Below are 19,915 nucleotides of genomic sequence, written 5' to 3'. Positions count from 1 at the left end.
CCACCAGCCACTCCTCAGAAGGAAGGTTGGGCAATCTACTTCCGTAGTGATACTGCCTCAGAAACCCAAGGTGGGGTCGCTATGAGTTGGGTCCAACTTGATGGCAAATAACAACAACATGAATCATAATTAACTCAATGGTAGTGTTTATTATTATTATTATTATTATGACACCAGCTGCTCATGCAGTACTTCCTCTGACCCTAACCACTCAGAGTTGGGTGAAATGTCACGACTTAAAGGACATAGTCCTCTACCAAGTAGGCCTAAAACTTCAGATACCAGCCACAAGTTTGGGGGTATGCACGACACCTTCATTTCTGACCTGCTGGCTATAAATTCAGTTTTCCCACTACCCTAGGATGCCATCCACAAGCTTGAGGGCTCCCTCACTTTTCATCTGCTGACTACAAATTTAGGGGTTCCCTCTCTACCCTCAAGGAGCCCAAGTAGCATAGTGGTTAAAGTGGCTGTCTGCTAACTAGAAGGTCAGCAGTTTGAAACCACCACCTGCTTCAATGGAGAAAAAATGTGGCAGTAAAATTACAGCTTGGGAAACCACATGGGGCAGTTCTACTTTGTCCTATAGGGTTACTATGAGTCAGAATTGATTTGACATGAATGGGCAATGGGTCTCTACCCCTCAGGATATCAGCAGCTCCCTTCACCTCTGACCTACTGGTTCTCACTAGTCCCTCAGGTTCAATAATTCTCTGGGAAGACTCACAGAACTCACAGGAAGCACTATACTTAAAAACATTATAGTTTTATGATAGCAAAAAAGGACACAGATGAAGAGAAGCATGGGGTAAAGTCCAGGAGGGTTCCCAATGCATAGCTTCCATATCCCAAAGGGTGTATAACCTTCCCATGTGTCTTGATGTCTTTTACCAACCAGGAAGTCCACGGAGTTTCCAGGTCCAGAGCCTTTTATTGACTTCACTACATAGTCATGAATGAGGCCTCAATGCATAGTCATGTTGAAGCCTAATTGCAGAGAAGCTCTGGTGGCATAGTGATTTGAACCATGCCCTCCATTCTCCCTGAGGTCAGCAGTATCAGGCCACCCTGTGATCTCTGTGGCCTAGCTAGCCCCCTACAAAATTACACAAATGCTCAGGTATTTTCTGGAGAACTTAAATAATAAAGGCATCTAAATTACTCAGGGAATTTCAAGGATTCTCTCTCAGGAACCAACAATAAAGGCCAAATTACTTTGTGTAATATTATTCTTTATATCACAGATGTTAAGGAGCTCTGGTAGCATTGTGGTTAAGGCACTGGGCTGCTAACCAAAAGGTAGGTGGTTTGAACCCACCAGGTGTTCCATGGGAGAAAGATGAGACAATTGGCTTCCATAAAGATTTGCAGTCTTGGAAACCTGATGGGGTTGCTATAAGTCAGAATCAATTCAATGGCAGTGGGTTTTGTTTTTCTTGTCATTTTACAGGTAAGGATATTGAAGTGCAGACCAATTTTCCCAAGGTCAAACAACAGGAACTAGAATCTTACAATATCATGACTCCAATTCTAGCACTCTTTCCATTAAGCAATAATGGATTTCTCATGTCTCTCCTAAAAGTTGTCAGAAAGCTTCAAAAATGGATTGTTTGAAAGACCAAACTCTCCGAAAGAGAAACTATAGAATATATAAATGAATTTTCAGGTAATATAATAAGCAGAGTAGGCAGAAAACTGTGTTAAGACATTTGAGTTGAAGGTTACTGTAAATGCCTGTTTCATTCTTTAAATTCTCTCCTTTTTGTTTCCATGACATTGTTCTTATTACACCACCCTTTCTATTTCCTTTATAACACTTAACACTGTCAGAAATTACCTTCTTAATTACTTGTAAGTTTATTGTCTCTGTCCCTTTCCACTTCACTAGAACGTAAGCTCCAATGCAGCTCACTCTGGTTCACATTATATTTGCAAGGCTTGGAGCAGTGCCTGGCACATTGTAGGGACTCAATAAATATTTGTTGACTGACTGAATGAATGAATAAGAGGTCTCTCCCTTAGAGACCTCTTCAGTCATTCCTTCTGGCTCCTTAAACAAGGAAGAATTTTCTTCTTATATCCAAACAAACACCCTCAGCTCTAGTCAGAGAAGTTTTTCTCTGTATACTCTCATCCACTAGCAAACAACAGGAGGTGACAAGAACAATATTACAGCTCTTCTGAATTGATATCCTAGTGAGAATTAATGTATCAGATTTCTTTGCAGCTATGACAGAGGGTCACAGCTTTACTCTTCAAATTAGTTGTGTTTCTTTAAAATTTTTGGGATTTCAGAAAATTAATATGGTGCAGGTATCATAATAGTGCATATGTCATGTATTACATAATATACCCAGCAGGATACAGGGTAACACCCCATAATTAAATAGTTTGATTCTTTTTCAACAAAACAATCATATTAAGTAAGATTCTGCTACCAAATTAGTTATAAAAAAAAGTTTTCATTTTCTGTCATTTTTTTAGTTTTCTACTCAAATACATACTTAGTTTCCTGTGATTTTTCATTTTGGAATTGTAGATAAGAGATTATAGACCCATAGCACTAACTCAAGGGTTGTAAGGGGTAAATATAATACACTTAAAGCACAGAACTGACTGCCTGACATGTGGAAAGCTTTCACTTTATCAGGACAGCTTTAGGTTTGCAGACATCTTTATTAAACAAGCGTGGCCTCTGTTCATACATACCATTCAACATCTCATAAGTATGTCAAGAATTTAGATGTTTCTTAATGACTTGATAGTTTGACAGCATAAGAGATGCTGCCATCCACATGCATGTTCTACATTGTCCTCTTAGACAAGACACTTGTAGAACTTTGAGTTTATTTGGCCCATTTCTTGCAGTTGTCTTCAAATCAACATATATTTATAGTACAAATACTCTACATACTTAGTTACAGGCTTAAAACTTTAATAATAGGGAAATGTATGAAATATATGCCGATATTTTTATCCTCACTTGTAGAAATAGAAGAATCAAGTGCTGTCTCAGACGAAAATGTTGGTATTTGACTGCTAACCAGAAGGCTGGCGGTTCAAACCCATCAGTCACTCCTTTGGAAGGAAGATTGGGCAATCTACTTCAGTAGAGATACTGCCTAGGAAACCCAAGGAGGGGTTGCATTTTTTTTTTTTTTTTTTCTGAGCACCTAAGGCATTTGACAGCTTATCAGAAGGTTGGCGATTCAACCTACCAGCCACTCCTAGGAAGGGAAAATGGGCAATCTACTTCCATAGAGATACTGCCTGGAAAACCCACAGAGGGGTTGCTATGAGTCACAATCGATTCCAGGGCAGTGAGTTATAATATCATTGTCCTGCTTTTGAGAAAATGTAGCTAAGTGAGAAAGAAGATGGATGGACAGACAATCTTATCTAACACATATATTATTCAAATAATACAATAGTAGGGAATCTGGGAAAGATAACCCTACCTCTTCTGTAACTCTACCAATTAAGTAGTGATTACCCTATGGTGAGCTTCATGAAGCCCAATGTTGGCTGTGGCAGGACCAATGGGTACAGGCAGCTCTGTAGATTCTGTCTTGAGACCCAGCAGCAGAAATAGTAAGATGGGATGTGGGTACTGGGTCACTTCTTTAAACTTGTGCTTTTAACACAACCATTTAAAATTCATACAACGGAACAGAATATAATGCATGAATGCAGGTTCATTAAACTAATGCATTTTTTGAAAAACAAAATATGACAGAACATTTCATTATTGACGCAGATATGAGAAAAAGTGTTATGCTGCTATTTAGAATGTGTCTTGTGTGTCGTGGAACTGAAATATTTCCAAATCATCAATAATTAAAATGATGAGAATCCATCATTTCACTGACATTTACTTCTACATGAAAAGATGGCCTATTTTAAATGTGCTCACACATATTCTTGTCAATCACAACCTGTCACAGCAAATTATTTCATTTTGTAGATCACATGGCAGTTAGCAGAAAATCTCTAGGTTTAAATTTAGATCTTAGGTATAGTATCAAGAACTCTTTTCATGGATTTTTTTTTTAATTATATCTTTACAATGTGGTATATAAAAGATGCAAAATCTTATTCATAATACTCAGTTTCACTTCTGGTTAACAAAACTCAGGACTAACATGAATCACTGTAAATGATAGAAAGACAAATAGTAGAATATGTAAGAAATAGTAGAAATATAAAATTAAAGAAATTTAAAAGCAATAAGAGAATGGGAACTTGAGTCCCACTGAATTAAGTTCACATAGTTTTCCCCTCATTTTCTTAATATACTTATTTAATTGGAGGCCAGGAACCATTTCTATGTTTGCATTGTCTACAACTCTTAGCAGTTAAAAAGGAGCCAAACTCTTAAAACCTCTATAGGTCTGATCTGAAAAATATCACTATGCCACCATTAAACAGAAGATTACGGAAACTGAATAAAACCTAAACCACATGGTCATGAATCTGAAAACTTTTCAAATGCCTTTTTAAACAACTCATTAACTACATCTTCACAATTCCACTGGAATCATTAATAAATGTCAGCATCTTTAAATGCCAGAATTACAAGACTTAATAAGACATCTTCATCAACAGTCTAGAGAAAATATTTATATTTTTCTGATCTTTTCCACACACAATTAATTGTTCTCATTAGTCATTCAAATTCAAAATGTAGGAATTATTCTAATACTGCATTTCAACATATCAGTTTTGACCTTGGCCTGGCCTCTGTATGATAGCTTTATGTTGAGAACGTTGATGAATAGCTCTGGCTTTCTATTAAATCCAGTGCCACTGGATGTCAGCAGTGATGCTCAAAAGGGGTAGTAGAAAAGCTTAAAAAAAAAAAAAAAAAAAAGGAAGCGAGAGAGATACTGTGTAGGCTTTTCTTTACCTTGATAACCTAGAAATAGTTCTTAGGCAATATTCACTATCTGTACACTGATTTTCCAAAGAATAAGAAAACCAAAGAAGTATGGAAATATAATTTCCAGAACACATAGTGACTTATTTGGCCTTCCTGTGCCAGAAATAAAGTAAATTTTCCCTTGTAAGACTCATTTGATGTACACTGTCAAATAATGTACTCAGTTTTAAGGATTTCTAACTTATTTACCCAGTTTAAACCCTGAATACTAGAACTTCTATCTCTAAGCCAGGGCTAGACACAGTACATATTCACTAACTATTTATTAGTTTAAAGTTAGATTGAACTGAACTGAAAGAATAATGACAAAAAAAGAAATCAGACTTTGAGCTCCTTGTTCTATCTCTGTGTTTGAGATCTGGCCTAGTACCTGGCCATTGTAGGTCCTCAATACACTTCTGCTGAATGAATACAATTCAGTAATGAAAATAATAACTAGTTAATGACTCTAATGCCTTTTTAGGAAACTGTGTATAAAATGGTCATGTTCATTTAGAAAATATATATCAGTAACACCCAATTCTGCCAGCTGTTTCCCCCTCTTTAGCTTCTGCATATCCAGTTTTCCAAATTCTGATAATGCTGCCTTAACTCTAAATGTATCTATCATGCCCAAAGCTATTCATATGTTTTATTTTCATGGTAGACCTAGGAAGACAAAGTGGCAAATTATTGATTTGTGTATAAAACATGATATTTAGAAACATTATTTAGAAAGGTAATTTTAACCTGATTTAGATGATTGGAAAATGTGAATGTGAATATTTGGGTGAGATATATTTATCTATAGACAAATGCATATATATCTCTACATATCCATATATGCACACTCTCTTAAATCATCTAAGTCAAGATTATCTTTCATCTATCTAATCTATTTACATTTATATTCTTAATTTGTGAAAGAAACCCAGTATCAGTGGGTAGGCTTATCTATGAGCTTAACTGAGACAAGTGGCTTTTTCCCCATTATACTTATCCTCAGTCTTTTTAATGGACATGTGATATGCTAGTCTGTGTCCAAGCTCACCTACAATTCTTTTCTCAAAAGACAAGGCACATCTGCCACCTGCTCTACTTCGTGTCCCAGCAACAACTGTCGAGCAGCATAAAGATTGATTATCAGTCAAAAACCATTGCACAACACCAGATTTTGGTGGGTTAAGCTTGCTGATCCAGCAAGAGATGGTGTGAAATTTTCAGGAGTGTGTGCCAACATTTTGGTGCTAAAAGAACAGCAGTGCATGTCACAGTGAAACACAGCCAAAGATATGCAGACAAAGCAGAGGAGTTTTTTGTTCTGGACTTGGCTTTAAAAAGGATAAAAAAGAAAACAAAAAGTAGGAGGAAATTAGTTTGTACATTTAAAAATCATCCACCAAGCTTAGTCATGTATGTAACAGTGTTATTTTAGGCAAATATATCCAGGAGATAGTCTAAGAAGCTAACTTACAATCATTTTCATATATCTCTTCTACAACACCATTAATCATATAAAAGGTAAGACTTTCTTATTAATAAACGTAAGTGAGGATCTTAATGAAGCACTCATTACATAAATACCTGCATTTTCCAAAAAGTCATTTCAGAGACATATGTGCTCACAAAGATTCATGCTTTGATATAAGCAGATAATTTAATGAAAATAAAACAAAGGCATATTTTGAGATTAAAGCAAAATTTGGAAAATATATGGGTTTACACTATTGCATAGACAAGTTTTACTGAGTATCATAGCAACAAGTTTCTTTATAAGAACAAATTATCTTGAACTTTATATTGAATTCAAGAAATTATTTTTCTTCCTGTAGCTCAAATATGATCAAAGACAGAAATCCTGCTATCCTTTTACACAATATCATTAATAGAAGATGGATTTTCATCACTTCTTCCATAATGAACTCCAAAATTAATTTTCTTCCCCTTATGCAATTATTGCCTAGACTTGCCTTTGATTCGTCATCTTAATAGCAGTTGCAGAAAAAAGCTCTTCTAATAAGGTATAAAATGCATAGGCGAATACAGCAGTTAGATACTGAATCTTTAAGGCAAAATTCTTATGTCATTTAAACGTGATTACTACAGATAGCACTTAGTAACTGACACTGGATATGACATGGTTGGAAGAATATTCTTAGCTGGTACTTTTATTTCTATGTTAAAATTTATTCTTTCCAACTGAAGGAGAAACTTGAATTTTAGAAAATGTACACATTTCTGAAATGTTGAAATGTTAAAAATAATGAAGTTTTAAAAAGACCTTACTTACAAATATTTCTAAGATTTTACTCACACACACATACATATTTCAAGGTTATTTAAAAAAAAAAAAAAATAAAAGCCAAACTATTTACCTTAAAAAATTTATATTAGGAAATCATGTCATAAGATATTCATTACTGCACACATTTTCATAATTATGCTAATGACATCTGAAAAAGACCAAGAGTATAAATGAATAAATGATACTTGAAACTTTGAACTATTTTCTAAGAGAATAAGTCTAATGAATTATGTCTGTTGGGTGTCACAGAAACTAAACAGTAAATTCAATAATCTCTGATTTAATTTATTATATTTTCACCATTTAACCTCCTGCAGGCTCCCTAATGTCTATTCAGATCTATATTAAATTAAGCACCAACGCTAATGAAGGGCAATAAACGTGGCTGTCAGTGGATTTTTCTTTCATTAAGCACATTATCCTCTTACTGAGCTGTAAATGCGTAAACATTAGTTTTGTTAAACCATGCAAAAAAGACAGGATGAAAATCATTTTTTAATTGCACCCCTTAAGCAATTTAATGTGTGTGAGGGTAGCATTTTATTTATTTATTTTTCCTTTCTTTTTTCTTCTTTTACCTTTAATTTTTTTGAATGGATCTATAAAGGGTTCTCCAGTTGAAACATAAATGTCGGCTTCATGGGGTATATCTTTAGGTTCAAAGGCTTCAGTGCCATCTGCCAAAAACACTCTTCGGGCAGCCATGTTCAGATTCAGCTTTTCTGTGCACTTCTCCAGTAACTACAAGAGAGCAAGAGGTAAGAAAAGGTGATTACAACACGAAAGTAACATATTTCCAGGAAACAAAAGGTTCTAAGAATCAAAATAGAACCCAACTGAGTTTCACGTGGTGAGTTAAGTAACTCCAGTAACTCACCCAATATAGTTATTTTCTAGCAGGTGGGAATTTTCTACCTTTTATAGGAATAAAAGGTAAATCACAGCACTGAGAAAATTTAATGACTGTCAAATTGTAGTCCTTAAATGTTTTATTATTTTAAAGACATTGTATTTGTTTAATTAAATATACTGTTTATATTGATTAAAAACAAAGGAAAGGAGTAAAATGTCTGTGAGATATATGTATGTATGAGGAATTTACAGACTTGATTATTAAAAAGAAAATTTTAACACAGTAAATGTCATCTTTCTTATTTTTTAATATTATAAAAACAGTAAGGAAAGAAAGCACTGAAAACTTTGGAGCACTAGTTAGTTACCAAGGTGATGGTTGTTACAATAACTTTGGCAAAGACTGTCTGAGATCCATTTTTGTAAGCTGTTACTCTAATCATTCTTGGTTGAAGTTTGAGTCTTTGAGACATTCTATGCCAGCTCCGGGCAGATTGAAATTTTAAAGAAGAGAACTCTGCAACTCTGAAGAAAAGAAAACACAAAAATTGGTGCATGTTAATCAGGAGGAACTTTTAAATAAATATTATCCTAGATTTGTTTTACAGATAAAAGCCCTAAAGATTATTCTTATGTATATAAGTGTTCTCCCAAAAAATTATTTTTATAAGCTATATTATCTCTAAATATTTGAATATCCCACCCCAACACTGAAACAGGATGTTTGCCAAAACATCTCTTATAAAATACTTGTCTCAGAATAAATCATTTTTATCATTTTATTTATGAAATGATAACCCTAATTTTTAAAAATTATATATATATATAATATTATATATATATATAGCAAACAGTTTTTAGAAAGCAATATTATAACATGGTCTTATATTAATTAACAATAAACAATAATAAATGGTTTTCCCCTCTTTTTTATGTTTATCAAAGTTCTTTGATTTTTAAAAAGTCTGTGAAATCCAAATAGATTATAATTAAGATTTTGACTGTAAAGTTAATTATAACTGCCTTCATTTCTAATTGTTTAGGGTAGTAAGAGTTAAGACTTCTATGTGTTTTGTCTTCAGTCAAAACCAATTTTATCTTTTATTACTTTTTAGGCAAAAGCGTATGGTAAAATTGACTAACTAACGTAACAAATTTTTAATCTCAGAGTTCTGTAACTAACTGTGTTAATTTTTACTTCCACATAAGCAAACACTGTAGAATAAAAACTTCAGGTAAATTAAAATCACAATACACATGTTCAAACATCTGAAAATAATGGAGTATTAGTTTCCTGAGGTGATTTTCATTTTTACCAACATTTTCTTCTGATCATAGACTTAGGTTAACATTTTCTGATAACAATCTCTATGTGAAAACATAAATACAAAATGGTTTTATAATAAACTCATTTTAATTCCATTTTGTTTCAAAATATTGGTTAAATATCAAAAGCATACATATCTAGTCTTAAAAATATATATTGTTAAGTGAAGATATTTCATGGGCCTAGCTTGATTCTGTTTTAAATATTTTTTTCAGAGTTTCAGATGATCCAAGGTGAAGTATTTCTCATGTTTTCTACTAGTATAATTAGCAATACTCTACTCTAGTGTTTTCAAAGAAAGCAAACAAACAAAACAAAACCTTGGAGATGAGCTACATTTTAATATTTGAAATAGTCAACTGAATCCTTATAAATTCTGCTCAAAAGAAAGAGCTTCAGCAGTTGCTTTTAAAGACCAGAGAACAGCTTTGATTACCTCAGTTGACCCATCGGAGCACTGACAGGTCTGTTTCTTTTGGTTGCTGATATAAGACAAGAATTGTTTTTATTATTTGATTTGTCGCTATCTAGAGCTGATATTTCATCATGGCTATGATCTGATGCTGTTTGATGTGTGGAGCAATCTTGAAGTCCCGACCCTTCTGATACTGCCGCTGAATGCAAAAATCTGCGGGGACCAAACTGAGGCTGCAAATAATCTTCAGAAGTTTTAATAACTGCTTTTGCCTGGGATGACATAAAGTCCCTGAAAGAAACAAAGCATGACAGAATACAATTCAATGATTTTTAATCACATATTAACAACTACTACTTAATAACTAATTATTGTGCTATGTTCTAGAACACCATACTATGCATTTAATAGACATTATTTTGTTTAATACTACAATATGCTTAGGAAGTCAGTAGCATTTTTATTTCTCTTTTTCAGATTTAAGAAACTGAGTTTCAGAAATGCTAATTAATTTGCACAAGGTTACAGATAAGTAAGTGATAGGGTAGAAATTCGAGCCCATGCCTGTCCTAATATAAAACCTATGCTCATAACCTTTAAGATTTATTGCTTTCCTTAAACTAAAGAAGAAAGTTTATGTAATTCTTGAAAGATTGTAAGTACATATTTTAAATTATTTGATTGATTTTTTAAAACACTAGCACTATACTAAGTATTGTTGTTGTTATGTGCCATTCAGCCGGACCCGACTCATAGCGACCCCTCCTTGGGTTGCCTAGGCAGTATCACTACAGAAGTAGATTACCCAACCTTCCTTCTGAGGAGTGGCTGGTGGGTTTGAACCGCCAACCTTCTGGTTAGCAGTCAAGTGCCTTAGGCACTATGCTACCAGAGCTCCTACACTAAGTATTAGGGAATTTAAAAATGAGAGATGTGAGACATATCCTGAAGAGAAGCTTGCAAACAGCCCTCCAACAAATAATTAAAGAACATGTTAACCTGGTTGGAACTAAGAATGTATATTAACCTAGAATGTAAAAAAGAATTTATTAGAGGAGAGTTTAGTGTGGGCTAGAATAGTTGGTAAAGGCTTCACAGCAGACCTGGGATTATGCAACAAACAAGTTCTAGTTTGCAAATGAAAGTCACATTTTTTGAGCACTCCCTCAGTCTCAGACAAACTAGGACAGTTACTCACCTGTCCTGGAATTTAAACTGGAAGAGACATATTTAGATGAACATAGGGCAAGAGGGAAGGCATGCCAAGTGGGAATAAGCACAGCATGAATGGTTAGGAGACTTAAAGGAAAAAAGCTGAAGGTGGCTTGAGAGCTAATAGTGGGAAGTTTTGACTATGTAATGTGGAGCTTAATCATGAAGGGCCTCAAAAGCAGAGTCATCACACTGCCTAATTGTTGTTGTTGTTTGCCATAGAGTCGGACCCACCTCATAGCGAACCCTCCTTGTGTTTCCGAGGCAGTATCACTACGGAAGTAGATTGCCCAATCTTCCTTCTGGTAGCATAGTGCCTAAGGCATTTGACTGCTAACCAGAAGGCTAGCGGTTCAAACCCATCAGCCACTCCTCAGAAGGAAGGTTGGGCAATCTACTTCCGTAGTGATACTGCCTCAGAAACCCAAGGAGGGGTCACTATGAGTCGGGTCTGACTTGACAGTACATAACAACAACAAATGCCTAACTGTAGGCAATCTATTTCTAAAGTTTGTATCTGTTTTGGTTCTCTAGTGCTGCTATAACAGACATATCACAAGTGGATGGCTTTAACAAATGGGGATTTATTCTCTTACAGTATGTTGTTGTTGTTGTTATGTGCCATTGAGTCAGACCTGACTCATAGTGACCCCTTCTTGGGTTTCCGAGGCAGTATCACTACGGAAGTAGATTGTCCAACCTTCCTTCCAAGGAGTGGCTGATGGGTTTGAACTGCCAGCCTTCTGGTTACCAGTCAAGTGTTCTTACAGTTTAGAAGGCTAGAAGTCCAAGTTCACAGTGCTAGCTCTAGGAAATGGGTGAAGACCCTTCACCCTTGTGCTTTACCTCTGCCTCTTACTCCCAGCCCTATGGAGCTGAACCATCTCTTAACTCAGGAAGCTGCTGGCCGCTGAGGCTGACAAACCCAAGGTCAACAAGTGAAATGGCACAGTCCCAAGATTATCAAGCAACATGACAGGACACTAGTAAACAGCCCCCAAGATAGGTAGGCAACATGGCAGGCTGCTCCATGAAGTCTTGCCTAAACGCAAGGTCCACCTGGTGGAACCCCCAAGACTACAGCCCTGGGTTACCTTTCGGGCCTAGAAATGGACTCACTTACATGGATTGCTCTCAGCCCAACAGTAGAAAGACCTACGTGCAGGGTAATATGCCCACCTACTCTAGGGAGATGCACCTATTAGATCAGCCCTGAGACACCAGAAGGGTAGCATTCACATAGAGGGAAAGCTGGACAGACAAGAATGCACAGGTAGGAAGGGCACAGGGAAGGGGTAGTCACAGGAAGGAGAAGGGAGGAGAGTTTTTTATGGTTGGGGATGGTAATCAGGGCTGTGAAATCAAACTGATGAATGTAAAACAAATTTGCTTTGTAAATTTGCACCCAAAGCACAACGAAAAAATAAATGCAAGGTCCAAGTATGCCAAAAAGCTAGATAGCTTTCTCAAAGTGTCTTCTTATATACTGGAAGCAGACCACATCTGTAAGGCAGCTACTCGACTGCTCACAGCAGATTCCACCACAGACTTGCTTATCACTCTCATCATGGAGAATCACTACATCCAGCTGCCCAGCCACTCAAAACCAGGCCTGGCCAAGTTGACACATAACCTTAACTACCACAGTATCTTTATATCTTCATCTACAAACTGAACATCTTTATAACCAATGTTCCCTCTAATATTTTAAGTTGTGAGAAGACAACTACAATATGTTAACAGGGGACCATATGGCCTAGGAAAATGCATAAATCAATGAAAATACTAAGTTAGGTAGATGGAATACATTGGTGGTGATTGTGTGCCACAGAATCGATCCGACTCACAGCGACTATATAAGACAGAGTAGAACTGCCCCTTTAGGGTTTCCGAGGCTGTAATTCATTACGGGAGCAGATCGCTACATCTAGAATTCTCCTGCAGAGTTACTGGTGGGTTCAAACCACCCACCTTCCAGGTAGTAGCTGAGCAATTTAACTAGGTATAGAGTTTACTGGACTTGTTTTAATTTTCTTCAGCTTCAACCTGAACTTTCACATGAGCAACTGATGATCTGTTCCACAGTCAATTCTTGACCTTGTTCTGACTGATGATATTGAGCTTCTCCATTACCCTTTTCCACAGATGTAGTCAATTTGATTTCTGTGTATTCCATCTGGTGAGATCCACATTTATGGTCTCTGTTCATGTTGTTGAAAAATGGAACTTGCAATGAACAAGTAGTTGGTCTTGCAAAATTTTATCATGAAATCTCCAGTGTAATTTCTATCACCAAGGCCATATTTTCCAACTACTGATGTTTCTCTTTTGTTTCCAACTTTCACAATCCAATTGCCAGCAATAATCAATATATCTTGACTGCATGTCTGGTCGATTTCAGACTATAGAAGTTGGTAAAAATCTTCAATTTCTTCATCTTTGCTTTGGTGACTGGTGCATAAATTTAAGTAGTAGTCATATTAACTGGTCTTTCTTGTAGGCATATGGATATTATCCTATCACTGTGACAGCATTGTACTTCAGGAAGGATCTTGGTATGTTCTTTGTGACGATGAATGTAGTGTCAGTCCTCTTCAACTTATCATTCCCCTGTATAGTAGACCATATACTTGATTAAAAATGGCCAATACCAGTTCATCTCAGCTCAGTAATACCTAGGATAACAATTTTTATACATTCCATTTCATTTTTACAACTTCCAATTTTCCTACATTCGTACTTTGTACATCCCACGTTCCAATTTTTAATGAATGTTTGCAGCTGTTCCTTCCCATTTTGAGCCATGCCCTATTGGCAAATGAAGGTCCCTAAAGCTTTACTCCATCCACTTCATTAAGATCAGCTTTACTTGGAGCAGGCAGCTGTTCCGCAAGAGTATTCTGAGTGCCTTCCAACATGAGGAGCTCATCTTCTGGTGCTGTATGAGACAATGTTTCACAGCTCTTCATAAAGTTTTCCAGTAATATATCAGACAGTGCTTCACTGCTATTCACAAGATTTTCAGTGGCCAATTCTTTCAGCAGTGGGATTTATTCTCTTACATTTTGTTGTTGTTGTTATGTGCCATCGAGTCAGACCCAACTCATAGCAACCCCTCCTTCCTTCTTCCCAGTCTGTCTTACTCTGGAGGCTCTGCTGAAACCTGTCCACCATGGATGATCATGTTGGTATTTGAAATACCTATGGCATAGCCTCTAGCCTCACAGCAACACACAAGCCACCACAGTACAACAGACTGACAGAGGAGACTAGAATTTAGACACCATCTGAAGAATAGATTTGATGCATTGAACACCAGTGACCAAAGATCAGGCGAGTTGTGGAATGACATCAAGAACATCATACATGAGGAAAACAAAAGGTCATTAAAAAAACAGGAAAGGAAGAAAAGACCTAAATGGATGTCAGAAGAGACTCTGAAACTTGTTCTTGAACTTAGAGTTAACTAAAGCAAAAGGAAGAAACGTTGAAATGAAAGAGCTGAACAGAAGATTTCAAAGGGCACCTCAATTAGACAAAGTAAAGTATTATAATGAAATGTGCAAAGACTTGGAATTGGAAAGTGAAAAGGATAGAACACGCTCAGCATTTTTCAAGCTGAAAGAACTGGAGAAAAATTCAAGGCTTGAATTGCAATATTAAAGGACTCTTTTCACAAAATATTGAATGATTCAGGAAGCATAAAAAGAAGATTGAAGACATACTCTGAGTCATTGAACCAAAAAGAATTGGCCAACATTCAATCATTTCAGGAGGTAGCATATGATTAGGAACCAACAGTATTGAAGGAAGAAGTCCAAGCTGCACTGAAGGAATTGGCCAAAGACAAGTCTTCAGGAATTGACAGAATACCTACTGAGATATTTCAGGAAATAGATGCAGTTCTGGAAGCACACATTGTGATAGTTGGGGTTGTGTGACAACTTGGCTGGACCATGATTCTGAGTGGTTTAATCAGTTGTGATGTGGTTATTCCCATGAAGAGATCGGATGTGTGTGTTTTGAGCAGCCAATCTGTTCAAAAGGAGTTTCCCTAGGGGTTCGGCCTGCTTCCAATATACATATGGGCACCCTAGGAAAAAGACAGACTGTTCTGTGGATCTAGATCCTGTTGTGCTGCCTACAACTGTCCGTGAGCAAACAATCCACCATTTGGCCTGGTGATTTGGATTTCTCATCTGTCAGAGTCAACAGCTGGTACACTACCTGCCAACCTCGAGTTCGTCACCCTTGCAACCGCGTGAGTCAGGAAAAGCCTCCAGCTTGACGTTTGATCCAGGATCTTGGAACTTGCCAGCTTCTATTAAGTGTGTGAGTCATTTTCCTAAGATAAATTTCGCTCTCTCTCTATGAATAAGTTTTACTGGTTTTGCTTCTCTAGAGAACCCAGACTACCACACTCATCTATTCCAGGAAATTTGGAAGACAGCTACCTGGACAACTGACTGGAAGGATCCATATTTGTGCCATTCCAAAGAAAGGTGATCCAAAAGAATGTGGAAATTATTGAACAATATCATTAATATCACATACAAGAAAACTTTTGCTGAAGATAATTCAAAAACAGCTGAGCAGTATATTGACAGGGAACTTCCAAAAATGCAAGCTGGATTCAGAAGAAGATGTAGAACAAGGGTTATATTATTACCGATGTCAGATGGATCTTAGCTGAAAGCAAAAATTATCAGAAAGATATTTACCTTCATTTTATTGACTATGAAAAGGCATTCGATTGTGTGAATCATAACAAATTATGAATAACACAGCAAAGTATGAGAATTCCAGAGAACTTAATTGTGCTCATGAGGAACTTATACTTAGATCAAGAGGCTGTCACTCAAACAGAACAAGGGGATACTAAATGGTTCAAAATCTGGAAGGGTATATGTTAATGTTGTATCCTTTCATCATACTTAGTCAATCTGTATGCTGATCAAATAATCTGAGAAGGTGGATTATATGAAGATGAATGCAGTATCAGAATTGGAGGAAGACTCATGAACAACAGTGATACACAAATGATACAACCTTGCTTGCTGAAAATGAAAAGGACCTGAAGCACTTACTGATGAAGATTAAAGACTACAGTCTTCAGTATGGATTACACCTTAACATAAAGAAAACAAAAATCCTTACAAGTGGAGCAACAAGCAATATTACAATAAATGGAGAAAAGACTGAAGTTGTTAAAGATTTCATTTTACTTGGACCCACAATCAACATTCATGGAAGCAGCAGTCAAAAAATCAGACATTGTATTGAACTGGGCAAATCTGCTGCATAAGCCTTGTTTAAAGTGTTGAAGAGCAAAGATGCCACTTGGAAGACTAAACCGTGCCTAACCCAGATCATGGTGTTTTTAATTGCCACATATGCATGTGAAAACTCAGCAATGAATTAGGAAGACAGAAGAAGAGTTGATGCCTTTGAATTGGGGTATTGGCCAAGAATACTGAATATGGCATGGACTGCCAAAAGAATGAACAAATCCATCCTGGAAGAAGAGCAGCTGGAATGCTCTTAGAAGACAGAATGGCCAGACTTCCTCTCACCTACTTTGGTCATGTTGTCAGAAGGGACCAGTCCCTGGAGTAGGATGTCATGCTTGGTAAAATGGAGGGTCAGCGAAAAAGGGGAAGACCCCCAATGAGATGGATTGATATAGTGGCTGTAATAACAGGCTCAAGCACAGCAAGGATTTTGAGAATGGTGCATGACTGGTCAGTGTTTTGTTCTGTGGTACACAGGGTCACTATGAGTCAGAATTGGCTCAATAGCACCTAACAAGAACAGAGTTTACTGATCTAGAAGTTTTGGTAAGGTGGTAGAATAGGCAGAAAGACTACACAGACCCTCTTCAACAAAGAAAAGGGAACTAATCAACACAAATACAGAAGATAATCCTGGACCCCTGAGACTTGGAGGGAAGGATATAGAAGTGGACTAAACTCCAACTATTGTATGAAAACACCAAAAATGGAGACATACAAAGCTGTGGTCTGGCAGCAATCCTGATGGCACAAACAGCTTGGATATTGCAGAGTGGTGGTAGGACCTAAGAATTAACCTAAAAATCAGCCCTGCTACTCAGGGAGTGCACAGAGGACTGCTCTGGTGGCTGGTGACTAAAAGGGGAAGCAGCGAAGAGCAAGACAGGCTGAGCTGTGGACTTTTGCCTGTCCAGAAGGTGCAGCCATTTTGAATGTTTACAAGTGGTTTGACCATACTGGATATTTAAAGCGACAGTATTCTCCCAGATTCCAGGACTTAAGAACAGGTTCCACTTGTGGGGAACCACAAAGATATTCCTGACTCAGACAACTGGAAAGGTTGCCCTTATAACTCATATCCCACACCCTCTTGGTGAATGCAGGAATGGCCATCCCTCACTCCCACTCACCTTCTGGGCCCGCAGGAATTCCATCCCAGTCTGTGCTCAGAGGGAGCCTGGGTGCCCAGACCACACCTGCCCAGATTTTTTTTTTCTTTTTTCTGTTTGATTGTTTTTTGTCTGTTTTAAAAATATTATTATTTTATTACTTTTGCCTTTTTTACTATTACTCTTTATTCTTCCACCACCAGGTTCTAGTTTTCAGCTATTTTTCTTTTCCCTATTCCTGGTTTCATTTTTTTTTTTTTCTTTCTTTCTCATGGTTAACCTCATTCCTTGCTTTTCTTTTTTGCTTTTTTCCCATTTTTATCTTCATTATTCTCCTTCTTTACCTTTCTTCTCTTATTGTCCTCTCCCCAGATATTGTGAGGTTTTTATTTTTTTCTTTTCCCTTTTTTTATTTTTTTGGTTATTGTTCTTATGTGATTACATGGTGTGTTTTTGCCCATTTGGTTTTACTTTTTTTTTTTAATGCTTATTCAATTGTTATTTTTGTCTAACTGAGTGGGAGACACTAACAGTCCCCATACAACACAACTACACCCACATCTCCTGCAGCTTCACTTAATGAGTGAGAGCAAACACATCCTTCTCCACCAAGGGGCCAACGATAAACAACCACCAAGAAGAGCCTGAATCACCCTTGGCTGCTCTTCACAAAGAGTTAACGGAGATCTAAATACAACAATGTCACAATGACTCGGAGACAACAGACCATCACAGTCCACATAAAGAAGCAAGATAATATGGTAGAAACAAGTGAGCAGGATACAGACCCAGAACACATCCCTCAGGAAGAAGGAGCATTGGAATTCTCTGATAAAAAATTGAAAATAATTATATTTAGATATCTCCAAAGGATTGAGAGGTAGACCAAGGAAAACACAGACAAAACCTTACAAGAATTTTGGAAGAAAATACAAGAACAAAATGATAAAATAAATGAGAAATTAGAATTGATTATAAATCTACAGATAGAAATCCAGAAGATTAATACTAAATTGTCAGAAGTAGATAACACATTGAAAGGGCAAAGGAATAGAATTGATGCAATGGAAGAATTAATGAGATTGAAGACAAATATCTGAACACTTCTTTGGAAAGACATCAATCAGAAAAAAGATTTAAAAAAATGAAGAAAGCCTAAGGTTCATGTGGGATACCATCAAAAGGAATAACCTACATGTCATTGGATTTCCAAAACAGGAAGAGAAAAATCAAACCACTGAGAAAATTGTCCAAGATTTGTTGAAGGAGAACTTCCCTGATATGATGAAAGATGAGAATATATCCATTCAGGATGTCTAATGAACCCCAAACAGAATAGACCCTAAAAGAAAATCACCAAGACATATCATCATCAAACTCATCAAAACCAAAGACAAAGATAGAATCCTCAAAGCAGCACAGAAAAAACAAAGTTACTTACAAAGGACAACCAGTAAAAATAAGCTATGATTTCTCAGAAGAAACCATGCAAGTGAGAAAGCAATGGGATGGTATATATATAAAACCCTGAAAGAGAAAATTTTCAACCAAGAATTATATACCTGGCAAAATTGTCCCTCAAATATGATGGTGAAATTAGAAGATTTCCAGATAAGCAGAAACTTAGAGAATTTGTTAAAACCAGACCAACCTTACAAGAGGTACTAAAGGGAGTCCTTTGAACAGAGAACCAAAAATAGCAAATAACAACCGACCATTATTACACAAGATGACATAACCCAGAAACCACTGCTATGGACATATCCCAAGTAAAATAATTTTGGGGACATAGCAAAAGCTGTGATCAGAGACAAAATTATAGCAATAAATGCATACATCAAAAGACAAGAACCCAAATCAACACTTTAAACCAACATCTCCAACAATTAGAAAAAGAACAGCAAGAAAAACCTACAGTCACCAGAAGAAAGGAAATAATCAACATTGGAGCAGAAATCAATGAAACAGAAAACAGAAGGGCAATAGAAAAAAATCAACAAGACTAGAAGTTGGTTTTTTTTAAAAGATTAATAAAATTGACAAACCACTGGCAAATTTAACAAAGGAAAAGAGGGAGAGAATACAAATAACATGAATAAAAAATGAAATGGGTGACATCACAACAGAACCAACTGAAATAAAAAGGATAATAACAGAATACTATGAAGACTTGTATTTCAACAAATTTGAAAATCTAGAAGAAATGGACAGATTTCCAGAAACAAACCATTACCTAAACTAACACAGACTGATGTGGAAAAGTTGAACAGATCCATAACAAAAGAATAAATTGAACAGGTCATCAAAAAATTACCAACTAAAAAAGTCCTGGTGCAGACGGTTCACCAGAGAATTCTACAAAACATTCAGAGAAGAAATGACACCAATCCTACTCAAACTATTCCAAAACATAGAAAAGCATGAAATCCTCCCTAACTCATTTTATGAAGCAAGCATAACCTTGATACCAAAACCAGGCAAAGACA

General features: G+C 36.5%; 1 protein-coding gene across 1 annotated transcript in view; it reads right to left on the bottom strand.

Moving 5' to 3' along the window:
- Window positions 1-19,915, bottom strand: part of DCDC1 (doublecortin domain containing 1) — a 680,259-nt gene that overhangs the window by 630,301 nt on the left and 30,043 nt on the right. Inside the window, exons 3-5 of the mRNA XM_007943315.2 lie at window positions 9,839-10,108; window positions 8,444-8,600; window positions 7,802-7,964 (exon numbers count right to left, since the gene is read on the bottom strand). Coding sequence (XP_007941506.2) covers window positions 7,802-7,964; window positions 8,444-8,600; window positions 9,839-10,108 — 590 coding nt within the window. The remainder of the gene's footprint in view (window positions 1-7,801; window positions 7,965-8,443; window positions 8,601-9,838; window positions 10,109-19,915) is intronic.

The sequence above is a fragment of the Orycteropus afer genome, unplaced genomic scaffold (assembly GCF_000298275.1).
Source record: "Orycteropus afer afer isolate SDZICR_OR568_19922 unplaced genomic scaffold, OryAfe1.0 scaffold00103, whole genome shotgun sequence".
NCBI lineage: Eukaryota > Metazoa > Chordata > Mammalia > Tubulidentata > Orycteropodidae > Orycteropus > Orycteropus afer.
The sequence above is the reverse complement of the archived record's forward strand: the minus strand, read 5'-3'. Positions and strand labels throughout refer to the sequence as shown.